Source organism: Macrotis lagotis, chromosome 4 (genome assembly GCF_037893015.1).
Source record: "Macrotis lagotis isolate mMagLag1 chromosome 4, bilby.v1.9.chrom.fasta, whole genome shotgun sequence".
Lineage (NCBI taxonomy): Eukaryota > Metazoa > Chordata > Mammalia > Peramelemorphia > Peramelidae > Macrotis > Macrotis lagotis.
The window spans coordinates 258,049,434-258,062,260 of record NC_133661.1 but is presented as its reverse complement, the minus strand read 5'-3'; the positions used below and the strand labels follow the sequence as shown (position 1 = coordinate 258,062,260).

At 37.2% G+C, this 12,827-nt stretch overlaps 2 protein-coding genes across 2 annotated transcripts in view; both read right to left on the bottom strand.

Annotated features, from left to right (window-relative positions):
- The window catches only part of KTN1 (kinectin 1), a 524,036-nt gene that overhangs the window by 4,347 nt on the left and 506,862 nt on the right, over nucleotides 1-12,827 (bottom strand). The window lies entirely within an intron of this gene.
- PELI2 (pellino E3 ubiquitin protein ligase family member 2) overlaps nucleotides 1-12,827 on the bottom strand; it is a 142,464-nt gene that overhangs the window by 63,841 nt on the left and 65,796 nt on the right. The window contains exon 2 of the mRNA XM_074235886.1: nucleotides 8,754-8,883. Within this exon, the coding sequence (XP_074091987.1) occupies nucleotides 8,754-8,883 (130 nt within the window). The remainder of the gene's footprint in view (nucleotides 1-8,753; nucleotides 8,884-12,827) is intronic.

The following is a 12,827-nucleotide window of genomic DNA, read 5'->3' as shown; positions in this document are numbered from 1 at the left end:
GAGGACTGGAGAGCTGGACCTGCTTGATCAGCAGTGGGGCTAGATGGCAGGGGCTTGAGTCAACTAGGGAGTAGAGACACTGGTGCTGGTGCTGTCCCCCGGGAGCTTGCAGACAGGGCTGGGGGGAGAGTTCGGGTGCAGGAGAGCTGTGGACACCATCCCTGGGCTCCTGTTCTGAGGTCAGAGCCCCAATACAGCTCAGACCTGTTCCAGAACAAAGACAAACTACTTCTGCCTCAGGCCCAGGTGTCTCAGCAGAAGAACCAGCCCAGCGGACTAATGACCTCAGGACAGGGTAAAGCCCACCACTGATTGAAGACAAAAGAATTCAATAGCTCCAACTCCTCCCTTCAAGCAAAGGGAGAAGGCCTCAATCAAGGTCACAGAAACTCCAGAGAAAGCAACCAGCACCTCCTATTGGCCAGCCAAAGAAACTGCACTCAGTGAGTAAAGCCTTTAGCAATCCCAAGTCCCTGTGAACCAGACCTTCCCCAAACTCAAGGTCTTAGCAAAATGAAGAAGGGTCAACAGAAAGGAGGATCTGTAGAAAAATTCTTGGAAGGGAAAGATCCTAACTCAGAAAGACCTAGAACCTCTGAGGAGAATAGGATCTGGTCTTCAGCACAGAAAGACTTCCTAGAAGAAATAAGGAAGGAGCTTAAAAATTTGTAGAGACAATTAATACCTTGCAACAAGAAAACAAATCCTTAGAAAGTACAATTGGACAAACACAAAAGGAGAATAAATCTCTCAGATCATCAATTGGACAATTACAAAATGAGAACAAATCTCTCAGATCCTCAAATGAGCAAATGCAAAAAAGAAATTAATTCCCCCAAAACCTCAATTGGTCAAATGGAAACCTCTTTCAAAAGTAGAATTGACCAACTGGAAAAGGAGTTGCAAAAGGTTAATGAAGAAAACTCCTCCCCCCAAAAAAGAATGGAGTCTACAGAAACTAATGACTCCATGAGACAACAAGAGTTGGTTAAACATAATCAAAAAATAGAAAAAATAGAAGAAAATGTAAAATACCTCATCAACAAAACCACTGACCTTGAAAATAGATCGAGAAGGGGCAAACTGAAAATTTTAGGACATCCATAAAAACATTGAAGAGAAAAAAGGCCTGGACTTAATATTACAGGATTTAGTGATGGAAAACTGCCCTGATATCAAGGAATCGGAGGGCAAAGTAAGTAGTTATTGAAAGAGTACATTGATCCCCACCAGAAAAAGATCCTAAAATGAAAACACCAAGGAATGGTATGGCCAAATTCCAGAACTATCAGATAAAAGAGAAAATCCTGCAAGCAGCCAGAAAGAAATAATTTAAATATCACGGAGTCACAGTAAGGATCACGCGGGACCTGGTTGCGTCAACATTAAGGAATCAAAGGGACTGGACCGAGATATTTCGAAGAGCAAGGGAGCTTGAAATGCAGCCAAGAATCTACTATCCCGCAAAGCTGAGCCTTATCTTCCAGGGGGAAAAGATGGACATTTAACAAAATGGAAGAATTCCAAAAATTTCTGATGAAAAGACCAGAACTAAACAGAAAATTTGGACATCAAACAGGAGGTTCAAGAGACACATAAAAAGGTAAAAAAAAAAAAAAGTGGGGGGAGGTAAAAGGAAAAAAAAATGCTATCCAGCAAGTTGCAACTAGCTATATCCCAGCATGGGGAAAAAGATTCTCATAAATCTTGAGAAATGTAACTCTGACAGAGAGAATATACCTAGCCAGAAATGATGGACATTCATGACCTATCCATGAGACTGTTATCTAATGGGATGTAACTGGCTTTAACCCCACTTGGGAGAAATATTCTAACAACTCTCAGTAATTTTGACTCTATTCGATAGAATATACTGAACTAGAAGGGACAGATACTCAGAATTTTTGATAACTTAGATAGAATGATCTAAAAAACACTACCTCCTTAAAAAGGGGGACAGGAAAGAGACGGAAGGAGGGAGGGGATTGAATGGGGTAAATCTCATTACACCAAGAGGTACCAAAAACCTATGGTAATAGAGGGAAAGAAAGGAGCAGATGAGAAACATTAGACTTGGCTTAAAGTCAACCTAAACATACTCAGTTAACTTATAAAATATCTAACCTTTCAAGTATTAAAAGGGGAAAAGGGGAGGGGGGACGGAGAAAGAGAAGGGGAGTGGGGTAAAAAGGGGGAAATAACAAAAGGAAGGGAAGGAAAAAGGGAAAGGGGGAAAGAAAGGGGAGGGTGTGATATAGAAGGGCAAACACACTGAAGGAGGTGGTATTCAGAAACAAAATACTAGGGAATATGGATAAGGGGGGGAAGGGGGAAAATACAGAGGGAAGATAGCATGGAGGCCAATAAAGAATTAGTAATCATAACTTTGAATGTGAATGGGATGAACTCTCCCTTAAAATGTAAGCAAATAGCAGAGTAGATTACAAACCAGAATCCTACAATATGCTGCTTACAAAGAAACTCATTTGAAGCAGAAAGATACATATAGAATAAAGGTAAAAGGTTGGAGCAAAATATATTTTGCTTCAGCTGAAATAAAAAAAAGCAGGGATAGCAATCCTTATCTCAGACAAAGCAGCAGCAAAAATAGTGTTAAAAGAGATAAGGAAGGAAACTTTATCCTCCTAAAAGGTACCATAGACAATAAAGTCATTGCAATACTGAATACATATGCAACCAGTGGGACAGCACCCAAATACTTAGAGGAGAAGCTGAAAGAACTACAGGAAGACATAGACAGCAAAACTCTACTAGTGGGAGACCTCAACTTCCCACTCTCAGATCTAGATAAATCAAATCATAAAATAAACAAGAAAGAAGTTAAGGAGGTAAATAGATTGTTAGAAAAATTAGATATGGTAGACTTATGGAGGAAACTGAACGGGGATAGAAAGGAATATATTTTTTTTCTCTGCAGTACATGGAATTTATATAAAAATTGACCATGTACTAGGACATAAAAACCTAATGATCAGCTGCAGAAAGGCAGAAATAGTGAATACATCTTTCTCAGATCACAATGCAATAAAAGTCATATGCAATACTGGGCCAAGGAGATATAGACCCAGAACAAATTGGAAACTGAATAACCTCATTTTAAAAAATGAGTGGACCAAAAAAACAAATTATAGAAAGCATTAACCATTTTATCCTAGAATAATAATAATAATAATGATGATGATGAAACAACATACCAAAACCTATGGGATTCATTCAAAGCGACTCTCAGGGGATATATTATAGCTCTAAATGCTTACATGAATAAATTGGAGAAAGAGGAAATCAATGAACTAAACATGCAACTAAAAAAATTGGAGAAAGAACAAATGAAAAATCCCCAATTAAATACCAAATTAGAAATTCTAAAAATTAAAGGAGAAACTAATAAAATCGAAAGCAAAAAATTACTGAATTGATAAATAAACCCAAAAGTTGGTATTATGAAAAAACCAATAAAATGGATAAACCTCTGGTCAATTTGATTAAACGAAAGAAGAAAACCAAATTGCTAGTATCATAAATGAAAAAGGTGAACTCACCACCAATGAGGAAGAAATTAAAGTAATAATTTGAAATTATTTTACCCAACTCTATGCCAATAAATTTGATAATCTAAGTGAAAGGGATGAATATTTACAAAAATATAAGTTGCCCAGGTTAAATGAAGAAGAGATTGAATACCTAAAAAAAACCTATCTCAGAAAAAGAAATTCAACAAGCTATTATTGAACTCCCTAAGAAAAAATCTCCAGGGCCTGATGGATTCACAAGTGAATTCTACCAAACATTTAAGGAACAATTGGTTCCAATTCTATATAAACTTTTCAGAAAAATAGGGAAAGATGGAACTCTACCTAACTCTTTCTATGAAACCAATATAGTGCTGTTACCTAAACCAGGAAGAGTTAAAACAGAGAAAGAAAATTATAGACCTATTTCCCTGATGAATATAATGCAAAAATCTTAAATAAAATCTTAGCAAAACAATTACAAGTTATCATTAGGATAATACATTATGAACAAGTAAGATTTATTCCAGGAATGCAGGGTTGGTTCAATATTAGGAAAACTGTTAGTATACTCAACTGTATCAACAACACATCCTATCAGAAATCGTATGATCATATCAATAGATGCTGAAAAAGCTTTTGACAAAATACAGCATCCATTCCTATTAAAAACACTAGAGAGTGTAGGAATAAATGGACGGTTCCTTAAAATAATTAGCAATATCTATCTGAAACCATCAACAAGCATTATATTCAATGGGGAGAGGCTAGAGGCATTCCCAATAAGATCAGGGGTGAAACACCACTACTATTCAATATTGTATTAGAAATGTTAGCATCAGCAATTAGAGAAGAAAAAGAAACTGAAGGAATTAAAATTGGGAAGGAAGAGACAAAACTCTCACTCTTTGCAAATGACATGATGGTCTACCTAGAGAATCCCAAGAAATCATCCAAAAAAGTACTGGAAACAATTAGCAATTTTAGCAAAGTTGCAGGTTATAAAATAAACCCTCATAAATCCTCAACTTTTCTATATATGTCTAGCAAGAAAATAGCAGGAAGAGCTAGAAAGAGAAATGCCATTCAAAGTAACCTCAGACAATATAAAATATTTGGGAGTCTATTTGCCAAGACAGACTCAGAATCTTTTTGAAAACAATTATAAAATACTTCTCACACAAATTAAATCACATTTAAATAACTGGGCAAATATCAACTGCTCATGGATACGTAGAGCTAATATAATAAAAATGACAATTCTACCAAAACTAAACTATCTGTTTAGTGCTCTACCAATCAAAATTCCAAAAAATTACTTTAATGAGTTAGAAAAAATTAAGTAAATTCATATGGAGAAATAAAATGTCAAGAATTACCAGAAGCTTAATGAAAAAAGTGCAAAAGTAGGTGGCTTAGCCCTACCTGATCTAAAATTATATTATAAAGCATCAGTCATCAAAACTGTTTGGTATTGGCTAAGAAATAGAGTGGTGGACCAGTGGAATTGACTAGGTGTAAAAGCAGGAGATGATTATGGTAATCTCCTGTTTGATAAACCCAAAGAGTCTGGCCACTGGGCTAAAAACTCCCTCTTTGATAAAAATTGGAAGTTAATATGGAAGAAACTTAGATTAGACCAACACCTCACACCTTTTACCAAGATAAGATCCAAATAGTTACAGGACACAGACATAAAAAACAATACTATAAGAAAATTAGAAGATCAAGGACTAGTCTACCTGTCAGATCTATGCAAAGGGAAGCAGTTTATGACTAAGGAAGAGTTGGAGAACATCACCAAAAATCAATCAGATGATTTCGATTACATTAAAAAGTTTTTGCACAGATAAAACCAATGTAACCAAGATCAAAAGACATGTAGTAAATTGGGAAACAATCTTTACAACTAATGATTCTGACAATGGACTCATTTCTAAAATATACAGAGAACTGAGTCATATTTTTAAAACAAAAAGCCATTCCCCAATTGACAAATGGTCAAAGGATATGCAAAGGCAATTTACAGATGAAGAGATCAAAGCTATCCATAGCCATATGAAAAAATGCTCTAAATCATTAATTATTAGAGAAATGCAAATTAAAGCTTCTCTGAGGTACCACCTCACACACACCTCTCAGATTGGCCAATATGATCAGGAAGGATAATGATCATTGTTGGAAGGGTTGTGGGAAATCTGGGACACTATTACACTGTTGGTGGAGCTGTGAACTCATCCAACCCTTCTGGAGAGCTATTTGGAACTATGCCCGCCCAAAAGGTAACAAAAATGTGCATACCCTTTGACCCAGCAATACCACTACTGGGTTTATACCCTGAAGAGATGAGGAAAAAGGGTAAAAACATTACTTGTACAAAAATATTTATAGCAGCCCTGTTTGTGGTGGCAAAGAATTGGAAATCAAGTAAATGTCCTTCAATTGGGGAATGGCTTAGCAAACTGTGGTATATGTATGTCATGGAACACTATTGTTCTATTAGAAACCAGGAGGGATGGGATTTCAGGGAAGCCTGGAGGGATCTGCATGAACTGATGCTGAGTGAGATGAGCAGAACCAGAAAAACACTGTACACCCTTACAGCAACATGAGAGTGATGTTCAACCTTGATGGACTTGCTCATTCCATCAGTGCCATAATCCAGAACAATTTTGGGCTGTCTGCAAAGGAGAGTGCCATCTGTATCCAGATAAGGAGCTGTGGAGTTTGAACAAAGTGCAAGGACTATTCCTTTTAATTTAGGGAAAAAAACAGATATCTTATTGTCTGATCTTGTTACCTCTTAGACTTCTCTTCTCTTCTTTAAGGATATGATTTCTCTCTCATCACACCCAATTTGGATCAAGGAACAACATGGAAACAAAGTAAAGACTGACAGAGTGCTTTCCATGTGGGAGGGGGAGCAAGATTGGGGGGGGAAATTGTAAAACTCAAATAATATCTTTAATAAAAATAAATTAAAAAAAGAAAACAGAAAAAACAGATATCTTATTGTCTGATCTTGTTACCTCTTAGACTTCCTGTCTCTTTAAGGATATGATTTCTCTCTCATCACACCCAATTTGGATCAAGGTACAACATGGAAACAAAGTAAAGACTGACAGATTGCTTTCTGTGGGGGGGGGGTGAGGGGAGGGAAGTAAGATGGGGGGGCGAATTGTAAAACTCAAATAATATCTTTAATAAAAATAAATTTTAAAAATGGATATGATTTCTCTCTCATCACATTCAACTGAGATCAATGTATACCATCAAACAATGTAAACAGTTACAGAATGCCTTCTGTGGGGGGAAGCAAAAATGGGGGGAAAATTGTAAAACTCATAATAAGCAAAATTTTTCTTAAAACAAAAACTCTGAGGTTTCATCATTAAAACCCTCAGATAAGCAAATGTAATTAAAAAAGAAATTTATATTTGTTGGAGGAATTACTGAAGAACTAATGCTCTATTAGTGGAAATGTTGAGTGGTTCAACCATTCTGGAAAATAATTTAAAGCTATGACCTAAAAGTCAGTATCCTTTGACAATATCAGCAATACCATTATAAAGACATTAGTAGATACAAAAACGTCTAAGAAAAAAGGAAAGGACCATAAGTATACAAGTATTTATAGGAGCCTTTTTTCTTGGAGCAATGAACTAGAAACAAATTGAATATCTATTCTTAGGCAATAATGACAAAGGTTTTAGAAGTTACACCATATGAATAAAAAAATATTTTAAAGTTATATTAAAAAATGATTGAAAGGAAAAAATGCAGAGAAATCCAGGACTTTTATGAGCTCATACAAAATAAAGTTAACAGAACCAAAGGAATAAACACTATAATATTGTAAAAGGAATTATCTGTGGAATAAAATGAGCAAAATTTGAACTCCAGAAGAATGATGACCAAACACACTTCCTACCTCTTGGTGTAGAGTTAATAGTATGGAATGAGCCAAATACAAATGTGGAATAAGCCAAATTTTTAGATATATCCTGTTTAAATCTGTTTTCTTTCATTTGGAGATGGGTAGAGAAGATGAGGGTGGAATAGGTAAGATAATGTCAACAAAAGAAAAGAAAGCAAAGCATGTCAATGCATCTTTTAAAAGATAAATAGAAGAGAGCATAAGGAAGTTCAAAAGAAGTTACACAGTAGAGCAATGTCAATTGTTATGATGAATTTGAATTATGAAAAAAGGAAGTTCAAGGTAGAAAAATATATGGAACACAATTCAAGTTCACAGCTTCAAATACTCTTTCTTTTGCCTTTAGAAATGTTCATATTTGTTAATGCTTATTTTAATTCACAATAAGAAAAAATTCAAAAATAACATTAGTGATAAAATAAGGGTATGGCGTTATTGTTTTAAACGTACAGAATAAAAAGAAGAATATTATAATATCATGATGGTAACATCAATACCAGATCAAGTGTCTAAAACCAGTTTTTCCTAAAAATATATTCTAAATTTTTTAATCTGCTAGATTTTTTTCCATATCTTGCCTCATTTTCTCAGAATGTTTTGAAAGATGGGTTTCATTTCATTTCACTCCAAATTGCCTATAATGAAGGTGTCTTTTTCTTGTGAAAAATTTAAGGCTAAATATTAGTTTTATTTACAATATTTCTTCAACTCAATTTTAACCTGGTATATACTTTTCTTCATTAAAGATAATTCAAATTAGTACATTATAAAGAACCCTCATCTACAATATGGTGAGGAAACAGGAATAGGAGAATTTATGTCAGAATAGTAACAGAATTAGAATTGTGTTCCTAAGGCTTAGGTAGAGGCATAAACAATTTGTATATTATCATGAAGCTATCAAAAACCTTTATAATTTACTGTTAAAATTCAAGGAACTTATGAATTTGATGAAATAAAACCAAAAAGCTACAGCCTGTTTCTTTTTTCTCCCTAAAAGCCAGAAAACAAAATTTAAAACAATTTTTAAAATTCTGAGATAGCATACAACAAATACAATTCCTAATATATTCTTATTAAAATAAACTGGTCCAAAGAAGACTCAATATGAAGCATTTGCTGGAAACAACAGAATATTTCTCCATAACACTTCCAAATACATTTAATAAGATATGCATTATCTCATAAAAGAATAATGATTGAAAAGAAGGAAATCAGTCAAGTGGAATAAATATCAGCCAGAATAATTTACTCTGATATACGCGCTCTTCTCCAATGTCACATACCTTGGACGCCTGAGGTGTCGATATTACATGAACAGTGCTTGGCTTGACTCCATTAGCCTTTGAGCGCTTGTAAAGAGCAAATCTGCTTTTCCTCCGTCCTCGGTCTCCATTAGGAAGTGCACCATTATACCTACAAAAACAGGTGTAAGAGTTCACATATTTGAAAAATGAGATAGGGAACAAAGTTTGGATAAAATAAGCGATAAGACAATCAACCTTAGAACATTTGCCACTAAATAATGTCCCACAGAAGGAAAAAGTGGCTAATACAGACCTTATCAGTGACTAAATTTTAAATACCAAATTTGAAGGTAATTTAAAGGTAATTATAGATTTCTTATATGACAAACACTGACAGTTTAGTAAACTTACATTAAACAATTCAATTACTGAGCCTAGGGTAAACAGAAAATCTTTCTTTTCTTTTTCCAACCACTCCCCCCAGCCATTTCCTTTTGATTCTAGTAAAAAAAATTAGAAAACAATATACTAAATGAAAAATAGGGTAGCTCAGTGGATAGTTGTCTTCAAAAAAGTCAGTAAGACCTGGGTTTCAGGTTCCTTGCATATATATACTAATTCATATTAATATCCCATCACCATTAGATGACATTTTAAAGCATTAAGCTAAGGTGAAAGAAGGTCAGCAAACGCCAAAGTTCTTCAAAGGAACTGCCTATATCCATGAAATTACAGATCTGATTTTTAAAAAGACATGCTAAGTAATTACCACTATTTTTTAGATATAGCCATTCAGAGAAATATTGGTTGGAAGGAAATTAGCATATTACTTTCTAAAAGCTTGAGTTCATCACATTCCTCTATGTCCCCATATAAACTGTGTGTATCAGTAGGAGCCAGAAAGGCATCTGGAAGCAAGCCCTGCAGGCTACACTATCTTGCCTCAAAGGTTGGGGGGGGGGGGGCGGGGTGCAGAGGAGCATAAGTAGGCCCAGCAAGGACAGAAAGGCTAGCTCCACAATGCCAACATGATCTGAGGATGCAGTTACTGGAAGGACAGACAACAGAAGTTGTCAATGGTCTGGCATCACTGCAGGAGAAGGTCTCCTACTATTGCCCCCTTGGCAATGAGCATAGATGGTATCTTTGTTCAAACTAAGAGGGATAGGAGGGAAGGGATAGGGAACAAGCACCATGTGTCAGGCACTATGCTAAGTGTGTTACAAATATTAATCCATGTGATTCTCACAACAACCTGGGAGTAAGAGCTGCTATTATCCCCCCTTTTTACAGTTGAGGAAACTGAGGCAGACAAAGGTTAACTGATTTGCCTGGAGGTCACCCTGTTAGTAAGCATCAGAGGATGCATATGAACTCAGGTCTTTCTGATTCCAGGTCCAATGCTCTATTCACCATGACTCTTAGCTATCAAAACTGAGGAAGAAAGTGTTCTTTAATAATAACAATAAGCCTGTCACAATTTTTATTCATGAAAATTGTTGTAAATGGGGCATTTTTCTGCACAGAGAATATCTAACTTAGAGTCTCCTTAGGCCTTCAGACATTCTCTAATACAAGTTATTTTTAAAACATATTTTAAAGGATTTGAACAAGGAAAGAGTCATAATATAATAAAAATAGTAACAGATTACTGGATGGAAGTTAAGATTCTCTTTTTGGCGGAGCCAAGATAGCAACAAGAATGGATCATGTCTTAGATGCTCTCTCATAAAACTCATAAGCTAAGTTCTTTAACTAAACTTTCGAGAGACAGAACCCACAGAGGGACCCAGTGAGGCAGTTCTCCTACTCAAGGTAACCTGGAAAAGAGCAGAAAGGCTCCGGGTCGGAGGGGCAGCCCGCCAGAGGAGTGGCCCGCCAGAGCAAATGAACTTCAGCCTCCTGGAGGCAGACCCAGGGCACTGGGAGCCACGCAGGGGAGTCTCCTGAGCTACACCCCGGGGAGCACCGGGCACAAAGTGGGGGAACAGCTGGGGGACCTCTGCCAGAGCAAGCACATAGCCAGCCATGTGGTCTTTTGGCAGCCCAGATCCAGGAACTGAAGCACGTGGAGCCAGTAAGCAGGAGCCCCAGGGCATGAGCCCATTGAACTCAGAGAGGGGAGTGAAGAGAGAGACTGCTGAGCTCTGTCCTCTGCCCCTGGAACAGGACTCTGGGGCTCTGACCAAATTCAGATCCTCATCGCAGTCTAGCCCCACCCCAACAGAACAGCAGCCCCCCCCAACCTCAGCTCCGCAGCAGAGGGGGGACGCATATGGTCATTCACAGACCAGGAGGGAGGACAGAGCCTACACTGAGACCCTTGTGGGAGTGTCCCAAAAGCTTAGGAAGCACCCCAAAATCAGGCCCAGGCTGGGAAAATGAGCAAGCAGAGAAATAAGAGGAACACCATTGAGAAATATTTTGCAAATGAGCCCAAGGACCAAAATACTCAGTCTGAAGATGAGGAAGCACAAGCTCCTGCATCTAAAGATTCCAAGAAAAACAGAAATTGGGCTCAGGCTATGACAGAGCTCAAAAAAGACTTTGAAAATCAAATGAGGGAGTTGGAAGAAAAACTGGGAAAAGAAAGGAGAAAGATGCAGGAAAAACATGAAAATGAAGTCAGCAGCTTAGTCAAGGAAATCCAAAAAAATGCTGAAGAAAATAGCATGCTAAAAACCAGCTTAGGTCAAATGGATAAAACAGTTCAAAAAGTTACTGAGGAGAAGAATGGTTTAAAAAGCAAAATTGGCCAGATGGAAAAAGGGATAAGAAAACTCTCTGAGGAGAACAAATCCTTCAGACAAACAATAGAATTCAGGGAGATTGACGAATTTACCAGAAATCAGGAATCAATCCTTCAAAACCAAAAAAATGAAAAATTAGAAGAAAATGTGAAATATCTCATTGAAAAAACAACTGATATGGAAAACAGACTTAGGAAAGATAATTTAAAAATTATTGGAATACCTGAAAGTCATGATCAGGAAAAGAGCCTTGACATCATTTTCAAAGAATTACTACAGGAAAATTGCCCTGATATTCTAGAAGCAGAGGGCAAAATAGAAATGGAAGGAATCCACCGATCCCCCCCGAGAAAGAGGTCCCCAAAAAACCAACACCTCCTTAGTAATATTATAGCCAAGGTCCAGAACTCCCAAGTCAAAGAGAAAATATTACAAGCAGCCAGAAGTACACAGTTCAAATATCGTGGAGCTGCAGTCAGGATCACACAGGACTTAGCAGCAACTACATTGGAAGCTCGTAGGGCTTGGAATATAATATACTGGAAGGCAAAAGAGCTTAGAATGCAGCCAAGAATGAACTACCCAGCAAGGCTGAATGTTCTCTTCCAGGGAAAAAGATGGACTTTCAATGAACCAGGGGAATTTCAAATGTTCCTGTTGGAATGGCCAGAGCTGAACAGAAGGTTTGATTTTCAGATATAGGACTCAGGTGAAGCACAGACAGTGGAGGAGAAGGGGAAAATATGAGGGACTTAATGATGATGAACTGCATGTATTGTTGCATAGAAAAATGACACTGATAATACTTATATGAACCTTCCCAGTTTTAATAGAGGAGGTAGAGGTAGCTTTTATAGTTGAAGCACAGGAGAAAGCTGAATTCAAAGATAAAATATGGTGTAAAAATGGAGTCAATAGAAAAAAAGGGAAATGGAATGGGAGAAAGAAAAAGGAGAGGGGGAATAGTCCAAGATATTTCATATAATAAGATTTTATTACAATGAGCTATTGCAATGATATGGAAGGGGGGAGGCAAGGGGGAATGAGGGGAACCTTTGCTCTCATCAGAGGTGGCTAGGAGAGGAAACAGCATATATACTCAATGGGGTATAGGCTTCTGGAGTAAGAAGGTAGGGCAGGGGGAAGGGGTGGGGATGTGAATAAAGGAGGAGAGGATAGACCATGGGGTGGTCAGATATAACACATTTTCTTTTTTACTTCTTGCAAGGGGCTGAGATTGGATGGCCTGTCTGGGACCATAGGGCCAGGTGGGTTCTGGGCCTAAGGGGTGGTATGGGGGCTCAGGGCTTCTTGGCCCCAGGACCAGGGATCTGTCTGCTGCGCCACTCAGCTACCCTACAGC